Below are 23,198 nucleotides of genomic sequence, written 5' to 3' on the forward strand. Positions count from 1 at the left end.
CACTATTTTTTTCATTCAATCTTACTGCAAATGTTTATTTTTGATTATGAGCATGAAAGAACCATAATTCAAAACAACAATGATTTTCGAATTGGCAGTTTAAAGTCTGAAAAATTAATTTTGAATAGCAAAGTGACACGATAATAAAGACAGATCGGTCATTATCCTGTATATATTACAAACATTCTTGTACTAACGACCCAATGATTTCATTATCATTATTTTCACAATATGATTGTCTCTTTATGCAAAATCTAAAAATGCAATTAATCTCACACATGCACCAGGGATGCGAGTTGGAATCAGAGCATTAGTTCATTGGTTTAAGAGTCGCAGCACACATTGAGTACACATATTTGGCTGCACTGTGTTCTTCAAGTGTTTGTATTATAAAATGTTTTGTTTTCTTCATGTAGGCATGATCTATGGAGCCGCCATTGGTGATGCCATCGGTTTAGCAACGAGATGGATGAGTCCTGATGAATGTAAATTTTATTATGAAAAGAAAGATTTAATTTATTCTTCGATACTGCAAGATCAGCATCGCGTCCATTGGAAACCAGGAGATTGGACATCAAATTTTGATAACATGGTGAGTCGATCTTTTATATATTTTGCTCATTACATTCTTTTTGTGGACTGTTATCCTCATCTTCATTGTTGTTGCTGTTTCACCATGTTCCGGCCAACTCATCCTCTGGCCTTCTTTAGTTGATTAACCATGATGGGAGAGGAATGCTGAGTCTTAATACTGTATCCCCTGCAATTACTGCCTTTCATAGTTTCTGTCTCGCCATGTTTTGGCCAACTAATCCTCTGGCCTGCTTGGGTAGGATTGAAACCGCTATCTTCAGAGAAATGCTCACCTGGAACTGTAGAGACTTGCTGCCTCTATCCACTGCATTACATTTGCTGCCCAAATCCCTACATAGTACCCCAGTATTTGTTGCCCCTGATAGTAGCCCCCTACACCAAAGTGGCAATTTGCCTTGTTTGGGGTGAAAATATAATAAAAAAACAACCGTTACAAATATGAGGATAACAGTCTGCATAAAGAATGAATGCAAAAATTATGAAGCCTCATTTCAAAGAACTCCCCCCCCCAAAAAAAATACAAAAAAAACATTATCTTTGTCATCATCATCATCATATTGTTGTTTAATATGGCCACATAAAATGTCTTCCCCACATGTACTTTGAATTCAATTATTTTTCTTTTAGAGTAGGTGCCTATAAACACTACAATAAGTAAATTTTTTTGTTTGTTTTTGCAGATTTTGAATATTTCCATTTCTTTTTATCTACATTTTTCTTCTCGAGATCCTTTTTCATTCCATATAAAAAAATAACTTTCCAACTGTTTTTTAAGAACATGCATTTTTCTCTGAGAACTTGTTTATTGGGCTTCCATTATTCAACAAAACACATATATGACATGCTTCATTAAAAAAAAAATGAATAAAAAATTATAAAATGAATTAAATACATCTTCTGTTTTTGGAATGATAACTAACGATATAAATAAAGGAAAGCTTAAATCACTGAAGTAAAACAATTCAACTGTTATGCTAAAATTAGTTTCTATACGCATTTTAAAGATAAAAAAAAACATTATCAAGTCTTGAGGATATACTTCACAGTTGCAGTTAAAATTAAGCTCAATGATCACAAGTTCATATTAATCAGCGCTTTCATCTATTAATAATTTGTATTTTAAAATATTAATTATGATTTCAAATATCTGAAACATCCTCTGGGAATCAATACTCAAACTTGTCACCAAAATCATCAGTGTGGCTATATACAACTGTTTCGCTGGTTGCATGATTCAAACCTAAGATATATATATATATATATATATATATATACACAAAACAATTAAAATGATGAAAAAAAATAAAAATTTATATTGTTTATTAAATCATCACATGTTCAAATACAAGGAATATAAGTTTGTTTCTCATTCCATGGAGTTTAAAAAATTTATAATTTTCTCTTCAGAAGAAATAACTGGCATAGTAAAATTGTATGTTTATATTTAAGTGTTCAATTTTATGCTAACTAATAAGTTCTTTACTCTGCTAATTATTTCCTCTGAAGAGAAAAGCATAAATTTTTGAAACTCCATGGAAAAAGTAAAACTTTTATTACATTTCTTGTGTTTTGAGCATTTCATATTTCAATAATGAAATTTTTATTTTTCATTATTCAAATATTCTTTGTATATTAATGCTCAATCTAGAATTTGAGTATTTTCTTTATCAAGATAGGATCTAATAGAAAATATTTATATTTTTATATTATTAAATATAATAAAATAACAATTTTCCCTTTAAACTTCCAACTTTATAGGAACCTAAGCAGGCAATTCCTATACAAAGCATCCACACTCACCATTCCAAACTCATATGTTTTTGCTGTCTTCTTCATCATCTTCTTTTTCTTCTATTTCTTATCCTGCTTCTTTTCCAGCGTTGTTGTCTTCAACTTCTTTTTAACCGTTTTCTTCTTCTTCTTAACAATGTTCTTTTCCAGTGTTTTCTTTTTTAAATGTCTTTTTTTTTATTTTGCATTTCTTTTTTTTTCTTCTTCCTAATCTTCATCTTCTTTTCTGTCTTTTTCTTCTGCTTTTCCTTCTTCTACGTTTGCTTTTTCTTATTCTTTTTATTCTTTTTTTGGAAACAATTTCTTACATGCACCTTAAGCGCCGCATTATTGATTGATTGATTGTAGGGTTTTTCAGAAATATATCTTTCGATTCAACACCTTAAAGGCTTCAATGTTCCATTCAATTTTACCTTTTAACATTACAGCAAAACATTAACGCTGAGAGTAAATAGTTTAGAGAGTTCAAACTAGCGAATAGTGAATGTTGCATAAGCGCTAGTTGACTGCTTTTTAATTTTTATTTCCCAAACAGTGCTCAACTTTAATACTTCTTAAAGAGGTTTTTATAATTAGAATGATTTTTTTTTATATACCTACAGACACTAGTGTTTCGTCCTTTCACAATCATCAGTGCAGGAAGTGACAATTCGTACCAGTTGGGATATTCGAACCCAGCCACAAAGTCACCTCTGGCTCCATTTGCTAAGCCATCACCTCCAGGCTACTAAAATTGTGGCAAGTGTTTGCTACCATAAAATCTGTCTGACTTGGTTGAGTGTGGGCTATTGATGTTGGTTGGTGATACTTCGTGTCAGTTACAAAAAAATTGTTAGGTAAAGAAGAAGACAGTGTTTAACTCTAATATTTCTTAAAGGGCTTTAATAATTATGAATAATAATTTTTGTTATATCTACAGATGTTAGTGTTTCATGCTTTTTCATGATATTATTATTATTATTTCCATCATATTACCCCCCCCCCCCCAAATTTTTTTTCCAATTTTAATCTGAATGTTTTTAAAGTTGGTGTTGTCTTTTTACCTTCACATTTGTATAATGCTAGCTTTTTCTCCTCTTTTGACGAGAAATATTTAATTCTGAAATGCAATGGCCTAAATAGGTTTCTCCCTTATTCCTCTTTCTGTAACCCTTATCGACTTGATAATGTTATAAACTTCCTATGTAACTTTATTCTTTATCTTAACTTATTCTGTTGTCTGCTTTTTTTTCCCCCCCGAATAGGTTTGCCTTCTCATTGAAAATTTATTTTTCAGCCTAATTTTTATTACTATATATATATATATATCATCTGTAAAAATGGATGCTCTCAGTATTTGGATGATGCCCCATAGCTTAAATGAAACTGGTGAAGAAGACAGGATGCAGATGATATTTCTTTGCAGTTTTCAACTGCTAATTGTATTCATTTATTTTTCTTTTACTTTGTTAGCTTTGCATTCATGAAAACAGTGACAGTATTTCGATTCCTTTTTTGTTTCCCTGACAAAGGAAGGGTTGGACCTAGTAATTCACTTCTGTTCATCCGTTCGCACTTTTCTCAATCACCACGCCTTGGATTTTAAAAAATTTTGCACAAGCATTAGTCATGGTGAAAGTAAATTTTTGCCAGAACGGATATTCTGGGATAACTCTGATTGTCCTTCCTAGTTTTATTCAGAACCTTTCAAATCTAATTTTTCACATCAATCACAGACATAACTTGGCTCACTGCAGTCAACACTCCCAACATACAGCTTCATCATGATTGACATGCCCAATATCAAAGCCATCATTTCCTTCAATTAAAAACTTATGGCATTTGATCCACGGGTTCCACCTGTGCATGGCAAGTTTTCCTTCTTTTGTTGATTCATCACAATCATAACATAAATGCTTCTTGCAACCTTCAGCGCACCAAGGAAAACAAACAGTTTCTTTGCATAACATGCATCGCACAAGGTATGTTTCACCTTTACAGCATTCACCTTCCTTTACATAGCAGTCCTCTTTTATATCTTGGTTACTCTCGAAATTCTCTTTCCAGACTTATTCATTTGTGGTAGAGGACCCCGCATGCTTGGCTTGTTTCTTTTAATCATTATGGATAATTTAGAGTATTCATATTTGTGGGCGAAACACAGTTCTCCTGTTATGAGAGGGCATTTTCCTGATAAAAAATGTTATAACTTTCCATTTTTCTTAGAATATTTTAATATTCTATTCATTTTTATATTTAGAACATTTTCAGAACAATCTGGAATAATCCAAAAAACTCTGTGCTATGACATACTATAGAACATTAAAATATTCACCGCTTTTCCCAGAACTGGTTGCTGTGGACTTTCATAAACTGTGTGTGTGTGGCTGCTGCCAGATTCATTTTTTCCTAGTATAGATGAGTTTTGGTATTCTGGCCCTTTAATGCTGAATATCAAAGCCTAATAGACCTTAGCTAAATCCATTACTGTAAAATAGGCCCTTAAGATGTGGCCAAAAAAGATAGGAAAAATATTGTTCTAGTTAGAAAGTGGTATAAATATATTTAAATAAAATAAATAATTATTCATTTGTGTTATATATAGCTTAAAAAGCAAAATAAGACAGGTGATCCTACTTCCGGGTAGTGATTCGGTTAATGCCCCAGGCGAAGTGATGTCACAGAAAAGATGCCAAGCCCTTTCTGAAATTAGACTCTGGAGAGAACAGTTCGTTTCGTCGTCCATCCATCGTTTCGGCCAGTTTCAAATGTAGTAGCAGTCGTTTTTTCTTTTGCTCCTAAAAGTGGTGAAGGCTTTGTGTAGAACCATTCACACTTTTTGGTATTACTGTCAATATATATATATATATATATATATATATACACACACACACACACACACACATACAACTTGAGGTAAGAATCCAAAATCTTTATTTTATTGGTCATGATTTACATATTAGGTAGTATGTAGCCTTGTTTTTAATAAGAATATATTCAGTATTTCTTATATATATATATACGTTCGGCAGTTACATTTCTCATTCCACGTGATAGTCTTGAAAAGCCCTTCTTTGTATTGCATGTGTCTGGTGTCGCTGTCATGTCTATCTCCCATCCTTTTCTTTGTAGTATTTTAATTGTTTTCATTTTATTTTTGTAAAATATATCGTTTTGTACATTTTGTCTTGCGTCAATCGTTTTTATTTATTTTTTATTGCAGTTTTCACAGCTGCATATATACAAGAATAAAATTATTCTAACCATAATCAAAGCAGTTGTTAGTTCCCTCACGCATGTCAGGAGACTAAAGGAATCACAGTGTGTTCTATGGGATGAGCCGGCTCAACCCATCCTGGGTGAATGCCATCAAGAGATAGTTCAGTCAATCCCTTTTTGTGGAAATAACAAAAGAGTAGAGAAAGACCAGCAGCATCTCTTCTATGAGAAAAGGACCGTAGGAAAGAGAATAGATCATATACATTAATTCTGTTATCCTTTCTTGAATTACTTTCTTTCTTTTACTTTATTTTTTCTTCAGATTCTTGTATTGGATTCACTTATTACTTGGGCCGGAGTTGTTGATGAACTGGATTTTGCAAAGCGTCTTAAACACTGGTCCAAACATGGTTTTCCAGATCTTGGTGACACTACTGGTATTATTACCAGTTTTACAATGAAAAAAGTAAATATTTCTTTTTTTTTTTGTCCTTCATAAAGGACTGTCCTATAAATCATATTAAGAAGATTCAATGTGTTAGCTGTTGAAATTAATCTTATATGAATCATCAAAATTGCACTTTATTTTTGCACATTTCTTGGGGTGGAGTGGGAGTAATGGAAATTTTTTAAATAGTTAGCCTGGATTGATCTAATAATTGTTACTTCCATTATGCCTCATCTTTATTTCCTCAAAAGATGACATTACGTTGATGATGACTTGGACAACAGTCATTAGGGCTATGACAACAGCATATTCTTTTTATTGTTTTGACTCTTGAGTATGTATCCGTTGATATCTTATATGCTTTTATATAGAATGATGTGGTTCTTGGCTGATTAACTGTGTCAGATATATACTCAAGAGTCAAAACAATGAAAAGAATATGCTGTTGTCATAGCCCTAATGACTTTTCACTTGTTTGAAGCCTGCATTTTTAGTTATTCACTGTAAACATTAGCTGGGTTGAATGATAAAAACTTGTCACCTTAGAAAAGTCGACATGAAAACCGGTTTTCTATTTTTTGTTGCAGACCATCTATTAGTTGGCCAGTTGTGTACAAATCCCAAAGGCGATATGAGTCTCCTATCATGTTTGAAAGTGACACAATGTTCAACAGGCAAAATCGGAGATGTGCTGCTGTACAATTCCCGCTCTCTACTGATCCAAGTTATGACAGCAGGACCATTGCCAGCACCCCCAAAATGCAAAATCCGGACAATTCAACGCTTGAAGGCACAGCTCAACAAAGTTTCCGGCCACGGTTATGGTTTTTTGGTGTGGTTTCAAATGAGGACCATATCATGACACCTAACATCTTCGAAGTCTGCTTGAAAGTAAAGACCAAAAACTGTACCTGGATGTGCTGAAGAGTGCTGTAATCCCCTGGTGCAATCAAGTGGTCGCTGGCAGGCCCTATGTGTAGCAGCAAGACTCGGCACCGCCTCACAAGTCCAAAGAAACTCAGGCTTAGCTTCGGAAGGAGTGCTACAACTTTGTACCCTTCTCTAACTGCCCCCCTCCTTCCTCAACCTGAACTCACTGGACTACTTTGTTTGGTCATACCAACATGACCCCCCCCCCCCCACAACACCAAACTCAGCCTGATCACTGTCATCTTCTAAGTATTCGCTGAGCTCCAGCTGGCACTTGTGGAAAAAGGCATGCTCCCAGTTCCGGACCTGTATTGAGGCGCTAATTGAGGCTAACGGCATCTATATTGAATAGATGTAAGCTCTACTACATAATCAAGTAACCTGAATTGATTTTTTCAATAAAAATTTAAAATAAAGTTGTAGTGTTGTTTTCTTTAGGGCGACAAATTTATTGTTCCACCTTGTACTAATATTACACAAGATGGCAACTTTTCTAATCTTCAATAAACTTTTAGGAGTTATAATTCAGTGGCTAATTCAGTTATTAAAATATATAGCTATCATTCTTTTGCATTATTTGGATTATTCGGACAATGTTTTAGTCTATGTAACCTCAGACCTTCTTTAAGTGTATCTTATCAAACTTGGGAATTTCAAATGGAACCCTTTATTTCATCCACAGTGGTAGCATGCTCTCGTACTATCAACCATGACTGAGTAGAAGTAATTCACAATTGTATTTTGAGTGTCACCCACAATGAGGATTGAACCTTCAACCTCCAGAAGAGTGACACTTATAACTGAATTTTACCAACTATTTTATCCACTACATGACTGGTTATTGTGGACAATTCTAGTATGACTTTGGAAGCTTTTAAACATATTTCTGTTTTTAGAAGTACAATCTTACTACTTATCTCTATTTATATTGAAACCAAAATAAAAAAAAGAATAACAAGTAATAGTTAAGTAATAAAATGTCCTTTTTTCCAAACGTTATGCAAATTAGTTAACCTTCCTACTTATATCGATATACATAAGCAGTATTTAAAAAAGATGGTGTCTATTGTGTAAAGTTTAATTAACTTAAAATAGGGAGTTTTGACTTGAGAAATAGGCCCAATATTATTCATATAAGTAATATTTTTTTTCTTTGAGATATTTAATCTTAAAACAACATTAGGTTAATTGGAAAAAAAATAGATTTTGTTTTTTTAATAGAGTAATATATTTTTGTAATAAGTTGCTAGATTAAAAACAGCAATAGCTAGTAATTTCATAGAATCAGGTGTATTTTGGGGGATTGGCCAGTTGGACTTAGAGTTAATGATAGGATAAATGGGTGGACTTTTATAAAAAAAAAAAAAAAACTTAATTGGAGATTGAAAAAAAAAAAACTTGATTGGAGACTGAAGTAATTTTATAAATTTATTTTTTTATAAACTTACCTAAAATTTGAATATGCAAATTGATGTATTTAGAAATAATGGTAAAAAAAAGAATCAAGATGCATTTTTGGAAACTGTCAGCTGAAATATTTCATAGAATTTGATCTTAATATTATGATAAATGTTTTTGTGCAATAATATCTTGAGGTTAAAGTTGTTTAGGATGGTTAATAAGAGGCAGAACAAACAAATAATCATTGACTCTATAATAAGGAGCAATGCGCATTTATTTGTATCTATCCCATCTCACGATCTGCTCTTTCTGCTTTCTGTACCGATTTTACATTTTTTTTTTGTTTTTCTTTTTTTTTTTTTAAGCTTTCTAGTTTGCATTACACTTCCGCTAATATCACACATTAAAAATCCTAGCATCATTTTTTCGTTTTGCCTCCCACCACCACTACCTCCTAATACTCAAAAGAAGAAAAATCGAAGAAAGAAAATTAAAACAAAAAAAGGCAAATCCAACAATCTGCATATTTTTTCTTTATCGTCAGAAATGACTTGTGTTATTTTAGTTCAGCCGCTAATGATCCTATTGAAAAAAAAAAAAAAGAAATTGGAACGAAAATAACAAGTTGGTTCTTTCCCCTCCGCCATCTGGAATGAATTTTGGAAGAAATTCTTCACTCTAAATAAAAAATCAACTGTAGGTGTTTTTTTTTTTTTGTTTTTTTTAACTTCATCAGAAATGATAATAATTTATATATGAAAAATTGAATTACTGACATAATTTTTGCTTCTCTTGTTTTGTCCTTTGGTTCTTCTATGAGTGATATTTCTGACAAAGGGAAAAGATTTGCTGTTTTGTGGGTTGGAATTTATCCATCTAACATTTATCATTGGCTAATTATTGATCTTGAAGTGCTATGTTCATTCATCTAACACTGTTATATTAAGGACAATTTCTTTGCCAATATTCTATATTAAATACACCGTTATTATGTTTAATTGGTAAAATATTTCAATTTCATTTTTAATAAACATTGCTTGAATTATTTGTCTTTTAACAAAACAAAACATACTCTCTCTTAATCTTACTACTAACCATAAGTCCAGGTGGCAACAAATTAATATTTGTGAAAGCAAATTAAAATTTATTTGAAAAATAATTCACAAAAATCAGAAAACAAATTAATATTTACAAAATAAAAATGTTAAAAAAACAAATCAACAAAACTCTGACAAAAATTGTATGGTAAATTAATTTGTCACACATGGGAAATTAGCTAAAAGCAGCCATTTTGAGAGCTAACCGTTTCAATATAATTGGTAAAATAATATATAGGTTTATTTAGTTTATTATATGTCCCAGGAAACTGATATATTCGTTTGAAGTAGCTGTGGGATCTTTGCTGCTATTTCAAGTAATAATCTGTCAAGTCACCATGGCTGGAGCTGGTATATTCTTAGCATGAGGCTTTTGGTGTACTCTGTTTCGAGTGATTCTACCAGTCAGTATTTATGGCTTGACTGACCAATCATATTCTTGTAAGGAGGAAGAACCAGGATGTACTAATATTTTTTACATCAGTTTAATTGAAATTTCTTAAATGTTTTTATTCTTGCAGGTTTTACAGCAGAAAGTTTTTGAGCGTTCTCCACACACCGCTGCTGCTGCTGTTTTAACTCTAAATTCACACAATGCTTGTGAAAATGGAGATTGTGGTCAACAGGAATTTGAGCTGAACAACAGTTTTGTTAGTCCGCTGGATGAAATAATTGATACTGATAATGCTGCCGTGGTACGTGCGTCTATCCTGGGTGAGTTTTCATCTTTCCCATTAATGTTGTCTTCTGCACTTGCCGTTTGCATTTGTAGGCTTTCAAAGTATTTCTTCAAAGTGTTTAATCTGCAGATGAAGTTTTGGTCCAGGTTCAATGGCTTCAAATCATCACTGATCACATCTTGCCACATCTTTAGTGGACACTCCTTCTCTTTTCTCTTGAGACACTTTTATAATTTATGTGATGCCAATATCCACTCAGCTACTTCAAACAAATATATTCCTTTCGCATCTTGAGTGTAATTTTCATGTTTTGGTAGATGTAACCTTCTTCAGGTCTATCTTGTCAAATTCAGGAATGTTTCTGTCAGACTTGGGAATCTAGACAAAATTTTAAATAGAACCCTTTATTTACTTCACGGGGATAGCATGCTCTTATTCTGTCAGCCATGATAGGATAGAGGGCCTAAGTAATTCACAATTGTATTTTTTGGTTGTCCACACAGACGATTGAACTTTCAACCTTTAGCAGAAAATCACTTTTACAATTGATTTTTTTCCAAGTACTTTAACCACTGTGCCACGGACAGAACCATTCCCAAGTTCGACAAGATATACCTGAAGTAGATTGGAGGTTACATCGACTGAAACATTGTGAAAACAACGCTCAAGATGAGAACAATAGTCTGAAGAATCCAAATAATACGTATAACAAATCCTCATCTCAAAAATTCAGAAACATAATTTATATTCCTTTCACAGGATATATCAGTTTACTTAATTTTTTGTGTTCATATTTTAAACATGAGATAATAAAACAACATCTGGCCATATTGACTGGTGTTGCCATATTAGATTTTCTTTTTATGCATTCAGTTTTAAATGCTTTTAAATATTTTGCTTTCCTCTTACAAAAAGAAAAAGAAAAGGATTCTTATTTTTCCATTTAACAAAAATATCTGTTTTAAAATTTAAGATTGTTGATTCATTTTTTTTGGTGCTTGTGTCGATTAGTGATGTTTTAAACGAATGCAGTTTAGGTAAAAACATACTTATGTGTCATGTCGAAATTAGTATAAATTCCAAAAATTATGAAAAATGATCCAGTAGAAAAATAATTAAAAGTAAAAATAAAATTTATCAGATTATCAAGATTTATTGTTGGTTTTAATTTTTTTTTTTTTTTTTTTTTTTTTTTACAAAGGAGTCACCACTTATCAAGGCTCGGGGGCCACTTGAGGATAAGGGTTCATGAGTGTAAGGTAATCAATGGGACAATATCATAGTAATCGTTAGTAGTGGAAATTTGATAAATTGGATTACTTGTTTACGTTGGACTTGAAGATGATCATATTGTAGAGAGCTGGAAAGCAGGTAAACAGAAGAGAGATCCACAAATGTGCAGTTCTAAGAAAGAAGCTTTGTTCATGGAATCTACGTTTAGGTTTAGCTGTGAAACTGTTGTGTGACTAATTCATTAGGACAAACTAACTCATAGTAATTGTCTGTATTTTTTAGATGAGGTGTTTTCATTGATTGAGATTGTCGGACTGACTTCCTCATCTTGGTTGTTATTGTCACAACGTTTCGGCCATGTCCTAGTGACATATGGCCGAGTGGTCCTAGACGTTGTATCAAAGTTTACAGTTACCCAAAGGTGCTGAGTTCAATCCTGAATGAAGGCAGTGAAAAAGTAACATTCAAAACAGAGAATCAGCAACTATGTCCCAAAGCCTAGCTGGAGTCCGAACATAATACTAATAAAGGGTTGGGTTCGAGACTCCTAACAAACGGTTCCCCAGTTCGATACAAAAACACCTGACGAAGGCCGAAGGGCAAAACGGCCGAAACGTTGTGACAATAAAAACCAAGATGAGGAAGTCAGTCCGACAATCTCAATCAAACTAACTCATCTCCTTCGACTTAAGTCTACTTGAATTAAGGGTCTGCCATTCTTAAACAGAACATCATCGTGGCTCATTTTTTGTTAAAAATACATCTAGCACACATTCTACTGGATAATGTTTCCATAAGTTTTGGAATTTATACTAATTTCCACATAACACACAAGTACGTAATAATGTTTTCATCTGAAATGCGTTAATTTGGAAAGATCAACAATCTACTCTTGGATAGAGTGCAAATAAAGAATTTCTAATCTACTAGGCACTGCACAATCTAACAAGCTTTAACCCCTGTTGCATCCCTGTACTTGCTTTACAAATATTTCTACAGAATGTGCTCCGATGAATATACTGTACTTGTATCTTCTCAATGTAAATACTCCTGATTCGCCCAACAAGCAGCAAAATTCAACACCTTTATTAGAGAGGTTCCTTGATTTCCCACTTTCCTACTTACTATATGAAAGCAGCATCCACCATAGTCAAGTTGAGCCAGCTTCCTCTAAAGGAAGAAGTTTCATGAGAATATCAAATTTACAAGCGGTCACATGCATATCCTCTGTTAGGGAAGATGACAACGTTAGGTTTTTGCAGTTCTTATATGGAGGTGTCGACATCCCAGTAGTCACTCATCTGGTACTAACCAGGCTCAATAATGCTTAACTTGTGTGATCTAACAACAACCGGTGTGTCAATGTGATTATGCTCTATCAAAAAAAAACATTCTTTTCTCAGAATGACTGTCTTTGAGATTTCTTTCTCTGCTCCATTTTTCCCCCACCGTACCAATATGTATAAATTTAAATGCAATGAGAATGTCTTGCTGTTTGACTCTCAGCATGTCGGACGGATTTACAAACTAATCTCTGGCCAGGTCTTTATTTATCTCTCTTTCCCTCAAATCTGTTCTTATCACTTCCATGTGTTACATATTATGGTCCTACACCAGCAGATAGTTTAAGCCAGCTAGTATGAATTTTGATTAAAGTATTAAGTACATCTCAGGACATCCTGGTGGTGAACTGAGTGCACCCAGTAAATAGAGCGATAATTATCAAGGGTTAGTTCACTAGAGAAAACAACACAAGACGCAGATGTGGAATTCTTAGATGGAAATTGTATTACATGTTTAACACATAGATTCAAGGCAGTTTTTTGTGAAGCCAAAAGACAACGGCCCTGTCGGTGGGGTATTAGAATACGGCAACTGCCCCCCTGCAGAGGATAAAAGTCCCTCAATGGGGGTCCTGGATATGACCTTAAACTATATCCAGTTATTAGTAACACCCACAGAATTGAGGTCCTGGATAGGACTTTAAACTATATCCAATGGTGAGGCCCCAGATTGCGGGCTTTGGGGAGTGTGGAGCCACCCTTTAATTACCATTGCTCCCAGGTCCACTCTGACCCGGAGTGGTAGTACCTGTTAGAATCCCAACTATGGGTTAAATAGAAACCGACATGAAAACAACAAATATATTCTATTAAAAAAATGGTTCTTCAAAATCTTTGGATTCAGCATGAAATAACCCAAAAAGGGTTGATATGCCGTAAAACAAAAACAACCAACCAACCAAAAGACAACATGTGCCGACCGTGTAGAAACCTAAGAGAAATTCATTCACAAAAGGGGAGAGGCTGAAAATTTCTTTCTTATGAAATATAGGCTAAAATTAATTTCTTAGCTATTTTCCTTACTTAATTAACAATTGGTGGCTGTACGGACAGGTCTCAAGGAAATTTCTCCTAAGTTTCTAGACCGTTTTCTTTGGTCTTTCCCCGTTAACTGAATGTGCTATCTCAACTGTTATACGCATTAGAACTCCTACCTATTCCTTTAACATGGCCATACCATCAAAGCCTATTCTTCTACATGCATATCTTTATACTGTCTATATTTCATTCTTCTCTGAGTTCATCAGATCTAAGCATCCATCATATCATTCTCATATTATTTCTCTCCATGCAACATATGTCCTCAACTCTCACTGGCCATCTTTCACTTTCATACATCATAACACTGCATACACTTGTCTGATAGACTCTCTTCTTGGTTGACAGTGGTAAGACTGCTGCTTAGTAATGGCAGAAGTTTTCATCCACTCCTAACTCTTGCAATCACACTACCACCTGCTCCATCCTGTGCTCCAATGAGAAAGTTATAAGAAAGAATCTAAATTCTCATAAGGGAAATGGTAGATGTACAAAATACAAACACAGATGAAAACTATGTAATAACGAACCTTAAAAATAAAAATAATGCCTTTAATCCTGTTTGCATTCTTAGCTTTTTTTTTTTGCTTTAATTTTCAGGTGTTCCTCATTTTTACGATCTCAGTGAAGTTGCCAGTAACGCAGTAAGAATATGTTGGGCTTCTCATGCTCATCCAGAATGTGTTTCTGCATGCATTGCAATCACAGTTCTTATCGCCTTAATTCTTCAGGTAAATATACTGTTACGTTTGATGATAACCATGCTATTGGCTTAGCAATTGACGGAAAAAGATGAATGGAACGTGTCTATAAAACTAGATACTTTTAAAAGTAATATAATTTACAAGTTGTATCGAGAGTTGGCCGTCTGGGAGAAGGTCTACTGGACGCTTCTAGCTCTAATGCCGCTGTGGTTCCGTAAGGGTCCAGAAGAAAAACACAACTCTGTATTTAGTGAAAACAAAATATATTGAACAGAAAAGCAAACACAACAAAAGGAAGTGCATAGGTATACATCAGTCCAACTGCCACAAGTGTAAGATTCGTGCATAACCAGTTGCTAACGCCAAAAGACATATTTTCTATATGTAATAGAAGAGTATATATAGTAAGTGGAAGAGTTTATTATTATTATTCATAGGGTGAACACACCATAACAGATAGAAGGATGTTGTGAGGTGAGACATGAAGGTTATCAACATCATAGTTGAGTCTAAGTAGAGCATTGCAGATGGCTGCTCAAGGTGGAAAGGAACCTTACATCAACATCTAAAAGCAAGGGAGGAAAAGCTGATAAACGTTGCTGTAGAGAAGCGTACATGCAGAAAGGAGAACATTATTGCCAAAGCGATCACACGTGTTATTTGCAATAGTGTCTGCCACTGCTGCATTTGTCTCTTCAGCCACAAACAGCTCTGCTCCAACTAAGCAGACAGCTGAGATAACTAGACTAAGAATGCTTCATCCATGCTTGACTCTGACTGACAGTACTAGTACAAGTTGGAAGATAATTTAAAAGCTGTTGAATGCGAGAAAATTGCCTGATGTTCACCGAGGCAAGTTTATTTACATGCAAACTGTCATGGCTAACCTCTCATATCCCTGAATGTAAAGCACACTCAAGGACAGATAACTGCACATTCATGGGATGCATGGAAACTAACTCTTCATATTATTTTAGGCTGTGGGTAACCAGAAATTTGGGCTCAGTTAACCTACTTTCAGGGAAATAACAGTAGAGTAGAGAAAGACTAGTAATGTCTTTTCTATAAGAAAGGAGTTGTAGGGAAAAGATATCATTTCCCACTAGATTATGAAGTTGATTTCAAGTGGCACCTCCCCAGATGTGGCAGCAGTACTCCATCTTAGGACACGTCTGACTCTTATAAATAGAAAGATCCACTATGTTATATGTTCGTCTTAAAATTGATATTTTATTGTTGATGAAATATTTCACCTTTATTCTATCAAGACAAGAAAGGACAGAAAAAGATGAATGGAACTCTGTGCTTCTTCAGATGTGGAAATAGTACTCAATCATAGGACATGTCTTAATCTTTTGGAGGTAGAGGATTGTATAAGGAGTCAGATATTTTCTGTCACAGTAGAATGTTCCAACTGTTTTTCCAGCTGTCGTTTGATAATTTCAACCAACCATTCTCATGATTGTTTTAATTCATTTAAATTCAAAATAATTGATCTATATATAATGAAAACTATGATGGTAGTGTTTTGCTTGCTTGTCGCCATTGTGAATTCTTCCTGCAGATGAACTATAATTTAACCCAATGACATATAATCTCATAGAAGCTTGTTTGTCAAATTATGATTGACAGTCATTCAAAACATACAAGAAATTTATACAACCCTTTTCATGGTGCATGTGTTCTTAATGTTTTTTCTTTGTATGTTACATTTAATAATAATTCTTTCTGTTTTACAGTTAAAACTTAGCATTTGACAAACCAATACATTATTTTTCAATTCTGTTGGTTGGTTGTTTTTGTTTTACGACATATCAACCCATTTCAGGTTATTTAATGCCGAATCCAGTGATTTTGAAGAAAATTTTTTAATAGAATATATTTGTTTTTTTCCAATCAGTTTCTATTTAATCTGTAGTTGAGACCCTAACAGGTACTACCACTCCGGGTCAGAGTGGACCTAAGAGCAATGGCAATTAAAGGGTGGCTCCACACTCCCCAAAGCCCGCAAGCTGGGGCCTCATCACTGGATATAGTTTAAGGTCATATCCAGGACCTCAATTCTGTGGGTGTTACTAATAATTTTTTCTTTTTCTCAACATTACATTGGCACATTATTTTATTCTAATATTTTCCTTCACTTAAAATTGACACAATGTAACAATTTATTTTTTTTTTTTTGTGTGTGTGTTTGTGTATTTCAAAACAATCTTCTTTATCACTTTGTCTCTTTTTATGACTATCTCTCTTTTTCCTTTTGCATCTTTTTTTTTCTTCCAATTTGCATTTTTTCCCCTGAATTCAGGTTTTTTTTTTGTTTTTTTTTTTTAAATCGCTTAGCATATTTTCCATGTACTTAATGACTTTATTTTTCACGTTGCCTTTTTTTTGTTTGTTTGTTGTAACACAGGTTCCTTTACAATGCAAGAGTCCATGGTCAACGGCCACCAAATTGACATAGTTGAATAGTGGGGTACCAAATCAACGTCTGTTGTGTTGAGGTGTCTGTATAACGGAAACAATACATATAATGGAGGATGAGACATATAAAGGCATATAACGGAGACATCATACAATGGAGGATGTGATGTCGTTTATAACGGCGTATACGATGACAATGATGAGACAATTACTTGTTGAGTTCATATTTATAATAGAAGGCTGAGAGAGGGATGTGAAATGAACAGTTCTTTTTAACACGGAGAACGGAATTCATAATGGAAGAGGGGGATAAAGTTAACACTTTTAGAAGGGATTTCCTATAAAGTTCTTTTCTAAGACAAAGACAAAATACATTACCTTTCAGTTGAAATGATGATGAAGACAAAGACTTACAAATAACATGAATTCATTTATTTCAGCTGGTGATAAATGGTGAGAATTCGATGTCGTGTTAAATCTCTACATTGTCTTGTCTCCCTTTCTGCCTCGCTTCCGAAAAGTGCTTTAGCTAACTCGACTCTCTTCTCTCAACGAATAACTCTCCCGACTCCTAGCTGTAACTTTTCTGATTTTGAACCCTAACTTAACTAAACATATTGAAACTATCTTTCTTTGTGACATCAGAACATGCTCAAACGTGAATGTTTTTTCACATGGATTTTACATATTACATATGTCTCCAACACGTTTTTGGCAACACAAAGACATTCCTTAATTTACATTGTCTGATTCTACTTCTCTGAGCTAACTAGTTGTATTGTTATTTCTAATATAATGGACAATTCTCTACATTCCTAGCATCGCATCTAAGTAGCAATATGTATTCTTTTTAACTTTTGATCACCGAGTTCGATTCCAGCATTCTCCTTTAATAAATATTATTTTCGATCTTATTTACTTTGTTTCTCTAAATACCGGTATCTGTCCCCTTCCATATATAAAACACCTCCACAATGTTCTTTAACATGACAACTTTTATAGGTTTTCGACTATGCTGATTATGAAAATCTCATTTAAATTTGGCAGAGACGTACTTTTCAATGGTTGGGGGTATCTATTCTGAAAGCTGTTCTTAATATGAGGCGGTTGGAGTTGTCTATTCCAAAAGCTGTTCTTAACATGGGAAGGTTGGAGTGTCTATTCCGAAAGCTGTCTAAACATGCGGAGGTTGGAGGTGGCTATTCCCTGAAAGCTGTTCTTAACATGAGAAGATTGGGGGTTGGCCACCAACAACCAGACTTTAATTTTTTTATGAGGTGGGAGAGGGGGGATGGCTGCATCAACCGAGCAATGTCGGTTAATGGGTCCTGCTAGTTAAAAATAAAGTTATTTTGAACTTTAAGAATTTTATTTTGTTGAAAATAATTTATGATGTTAATATAACTCTTATTGTCACAAATAAAATTTTATACTTGAATCATTTTTTTGTTTCATTTTTTAAAATAATTTCTATTTTTCAAAAAAAAAAATTTTTTTTTTTGAGTGTTTCATTTTTATTCTTTTATTTTGTGTAGGGCCATCATGATCTGAATTGTCCCGAAGCAGTTGATGCAATGCTTAACACTGCTGCACATCATGCTGGACCACATCTAAAAACCGATGAGCAGAAAAAAGAAATAAAATCGATATTAAAGATAAATTCTTTGGCAAGGTGAGTTTATATTCATTTTTATTTTTTATTACAATTGCAAAATTGCAAAGTTTTGATGAAAGTCAATTTTTGTTGATTTTTTTTTTTTTTTTAAGTTAAGTGCTAGTTGTATTGTTCAAACTATTATCCTTATTGTGATTATGTTTACAATGTTTTCAATGCTGTAATTTACATCCCTGAACTGAAATTGAATAAAGATAAGCTAGAAATAAAAATGATTGTGATTTAATTAAATATACAAGCATACAAGATAGCATTAAACGAAAAAAATAATGAAGAAAAAGGCACAAATACATGACCAATAAGCAAAGGGAATATTTTAAGAATGAACAGGCTATGAAATTGAATTCGTACTTACACAATCATCAGTGTAGGAAGTGAAAATTACTGATGGGCAAAGGATTTAAACTGAGTCACAAAGCCACCTTTTACTCTGTAACCTGGTATCTAACCTCTTGGCTAATAAGAATTAGCATGCGGAAAGAAAGAAAAGAGAATTTTATATGTATGATTGAAGCAAGCAGACAAATACAGAAAAGTAATCAAATTTCTGCAGAATTATTGTGTGTGAAATCAAAAGTACTCAAAGTAACTACAAAATCATGTTTGAGTTGTCTGATGATCGCTCAATGTATGACCCTAATAATCACAACTGATTAAAATACATTAGACTCCAGCAATACACGAGTGAACACTATTTTGATATCCTGAAGCTATTTGCCCAGATTTTTGTAAAATTCAATTTTATTTTCAAAGTATTACATTTCCAAAATTTTAAGATGAGGATTGGTTATTTATATTATTTGGATTCTTCAGACTACTGTTCTCATTTTGAGTTTTATTTTCACAATGTCTCGGTCGATGTAAACTGATCTTTTACAGGTGCATCTCGTCGAACTCTCTTGATTCGTCTGATGGTTAGTAAAAAACTTTTCACGGCTCTATCTGTTTATATATAACAATGTGGCTTGGGTGAAGACGTGACAGATTAGTTTTATGACAGGTTTATTGCAGTAACTAGTAAGGTTGATGAGAAAGAAGTGCTTTCTGTGGTAGGAAATGTGAATGTTCACATTAGAAAGATTCCTGCTGATTTTTAGGATGGGGATGAAGGAAATGGATGTGGTAACAGGAATACAGGAGAAAGGATTTTAGAATTTGGTCTTGCAGTGAACATATCGGTTGCAAACACCTTTTTTAGGAAAAAAGAAAAGCCATCTCATCACATATGAATCTGGTATAATGAAGAACACGCATAACAATTATCAGCATTTTCACTGCACACAAACACATACTTGTCGCACTTGTGGGTTATCGCTGGTGAGCAATCAATCTCTTTTGTTTTACATACGTTTATGGTTAGGTTAGGGTCTTCATTCTTGATTGTCGCTTTTTCCATGTGGCTGTTTCTTGCATCATCTAGTGACTGTTTAACTCATGCATAGAAACACAAGGAGACCTGGTGGTGGTTTTAAAGGTTTTATTAAGGAGAGAGATTCGTTCACAGGTGGAGAAATGAATTCCTTACAAAAGATAGACTAATTTTTTCATACTTAATTTTCTTACTTAATTAAAAATTGTTTGACAATGAACAGGTTTCAAGGAAATTTCTCTTAGATTTCTACCTTGTCGGTACGTCTGGGTCGGCTACTTCCTCACCGCAAACTGCTTCGAAAAACTCTGTGTTGAACATCTGATGCAATTTTTATCTCATGATTCAACACCTGCTTCTAATATGTTTTGTTTAGGGAGCTGACCATTGATGCCTATGGCCTTACTCACTGGGTGCGCTGGATCTATTTCCATTCACCACTAGGTCATCTTGACACATACTTAATAAAACCCTCGAAATTTAGTTGATATAATCTCTAATTATCCATGTAGGGTCCCAATTTGTATTATTTGTTTTCTTTAGACTAGTGAGTGTCATTTTTACAACATTTCAGTTGATGTAACCTCTGACCTTCTTCAGGTGTATCCTGTAGAACTTGGGAATCTTTTTGTTGAACTCTAGAATCTGAACAGAATTTCGAATGGAACCCTTTAGTTATTTCACCAAGGTAGCATGCTCTCTTTCTGTCTTGGATAGCGATCCCTAGTAATTCACAATTGCATTTTTTGGTCGCCCTGTAGCAAACTATTTACTGTAAGCGGATCAATGCCCGGTGCCAAAGTGATTTGGCCACACTGATCAATCAGTTAGCAGGACGCATTGATCTGAGCTGTCCCCTTAAGAACTATTTTTAGCCCTTTGGGATCTCAGCTGCTATCGCCAGAGGGATGCCAGCAAGCAACCTATACAGACCTCTTTCACTCACTCCTCCCACTGCTACTTGTTGAGGACTGCAGCCTGATGGCAGATGACACTTTAAAACAGACATTTATACTTTCTTTCTTTCCAGTCTGAGATACAATCTCACCTTTTCTAAATAAACCCTTTGTTGTTGTTTTGTTAAAAGAAATGTTGTTTGGCCTTGTTTATTTAAGCAATTATTCTCCTATAGCCCACACTGAGAATTGAACCTTTAACCTTCAGGAAAAGGTCACTCTATCCATTGTGCCATGGGCCTTGAAGATCGATCAAGGTTGTATTTTATGGTCTTATAAATCTAATTTTAGCGCAGTGGATAAAGGCGTTGAGTTCCAGGTGAGCATTATCTGAAAATAGCGGTTTCAATCCTACCCAAAGCAGGCCAGAGGATTAGTTGACCAAAACGTGGTGAGACAACAACAACAACTATGGAAGGCAGTAATTATTGGGGATACAATTACAAGACTCAGCATTCCTATACTGTCACCTGAGGAAGGCCAGAGGATAAGTTGGCCGGCCGAAATGTGGTGAAACAACAACTATGACAATGAGGATAACAGTCCGCAAAAAAAATATAAATACATAAATTATGAAGATCTTGTCTCAAAGGTTTCCAAAAAATAAAAAATAAAATAATATATAATTCCTTTCCATTGTTCTGCTGATAAACTCATTTTCTCTTTTCTGTTATATTCTCTCCTCATTTGGGGAGTGGAGAGTGGCGTCAGTAGGATCACAATATAACTTATCATTCATTCATTTTTTTTTTTTTTTTTTTTTTTTTTTTTAAGTGCTTGTGTGGATTATGTTAGATAAAAATAGAGTTTTTTAAACATTAAGTGTTATATTTGGATTTGTTTAACATGAGACTAAGATTTTCTTCAAATTGTAGCTTGAATGTTCGTGAAAAGGGTCGGATGTGCCACACATATAAACCGCTTGGATCTGCTGTGCTTGCCCTAAAGACAGACAAAGGATACAAGTAAGTTTGAACTAAATCTAAGTTCACATTTGATTTTTCTCAGTATTTTAATGTTTTACTATTTTCACCCTAGCCAAGGCATATTGCCATTTGGACATAAAGGGCTACTATCCAGGACCATGTCTAACAGGAGACTGTGAGAAGTTGAGCAGGAAAATGTCTTTTCACATTACATTTAAATTTCAGCTGGTTAGTACAGTTAGGAAAGCAGGAAACACAGAAAATTCCAAAGTTTAGCAGTATAACAAGAAACTATTAGAATAGAATGCTTTCGAGCATCTAGGAACCTCACCAGTGAAGGGATAGAATGTTACTGTTTGTCGTGTTAATCAGGAGTATGTTTGTCGAGTTGAAGTAAACTGATATGTACTGTGAAAAGAGTTCATTAGAGCACATTTCATTAAAGTACTTGTAAAATAGGCACGGGGATGCAGCATAGATGCACTAATGTAGATGTATCAACAATACTCCATGCATGGGTGAACTGTGTCTTTGTAAATATATAGGATACTCTTTGGTGTGAGGGGACCCCCTACTTCTTGACCACAGCCTTAACAATGTCCACAACATATTTTCTTTTTTTTTTTGTTCATAGTAATGTTGATAGTAAACTATTGCAACTGCTTTTCTCCTGTTGGAAGCTTATTCAAGAATGATTGGATAGTTTTGAATATTATTTCAAGGAAGTCAAACATTGTTTTAAAAATGTGTAAAGCTCCAAGTCCTCTGTCATGTAATGGGTCTGACACTATCTTATTGCTAAAGTTTTGTTTCATATAATTCTACATTGTTAATATATGTTCATTTTTACTTTCAGGGAATTCATTTCTGACTTGATTCTTGAAGGCGGAGACAGTTCAAGCAATGCTTGCGTGGCTGGTGCGTTATTGGGCTGCCGGTTGGGTTATCAGCACCTTCCAACTGATTGGCTAAATGGACTTCTCTCAGCCCAAGGAGATTGGCTTAATGTCAAAGTTAATTCTCTTCTTGATATGCTTGGCCTACCTTGAAGAATACAGTCTCATTTAATTATTTTTATAACATCTTTAGGAAAATATTTTAAAAGATAATTTTTGGATGAATTTAATTTTTACAGTAAAAATATTTAAGAGGAGATCAAAATACTCAAAAAAAAAAAAAAAAAAAAAGAAATATGGAACATTTTGTTTCGGCGTTTTTTGTAAATAGGGTTGTTTTTATTAAAGATGACTTGGACAATTAAGAAGGGAGATCATGTTACATTAAGTTTACATAGAAAACTGAACGCCTTTCTAAAAATTATGTAGTATTTTTTTTTCTCAATCTATTTTTTTAAAGTTAAAATTTCTCTGTTTAATCAATACTAATCTGAAAAA

General features: G+C 34.0%; 1 protein-coding gene across 2 annotated transcripts in view; it reads left to right on the forward strand.

Moving 5' to 3' along the window:
• Nucleotides 1-22,995, forward strand: part of LOC145293855 (uncharacterized) — a 76,115-nt gene extending 53,120 nt beyond the window's left edge. For both annotated transcript variants that reach the window (XM_080140554.1, XM_080140553.1), the window contains exons 5-11: nt 417-592; nt 5,906-6,049; nt 9,981-10,173; nt 14,354-14,484; nt 18,414-18,550; nt 21,754-21,843; nt 22,661-22,995. In XM_080140554.1, coding sequence (XP_079996680.1) covers nt 417-592; nt 5,906-6,049; nt 9,981-10,173; nt 14,354-14,484; nt 18,414-18,550; nt 21,754-21,843; nt 22,661-22,853 — 1,064 coding nt within the window. In that variant the 3' untranslated portion in view covers nt 22,854-22,995. The remainder of the gene's footprint in view (nt 1-416; nt 593-5,905; nt 6,050-9,980; nt 10,174-14,353; nt 14,485-18,413; nt 18,551-21,753; nt 21,844-22,660) is intronic.
• Nucleotides 22,996-23,198: the final 203 nt, after the last annotated feature.

This window comes from Euprymna scolopes, chromosome 15, assembly GCF_053919585.1.
Source record: "Euprymna scolopes isolate OS-2025 chromosome 15, ASM5391958v1, whole genome shotgun sequence".
NCBI classification, from domain to species: Eukaryota; Metazoa; Mollusca; class Cephalopoda; order Sepiida; family Sepiolidae; genus Euprymna; species Euprymna scolopes.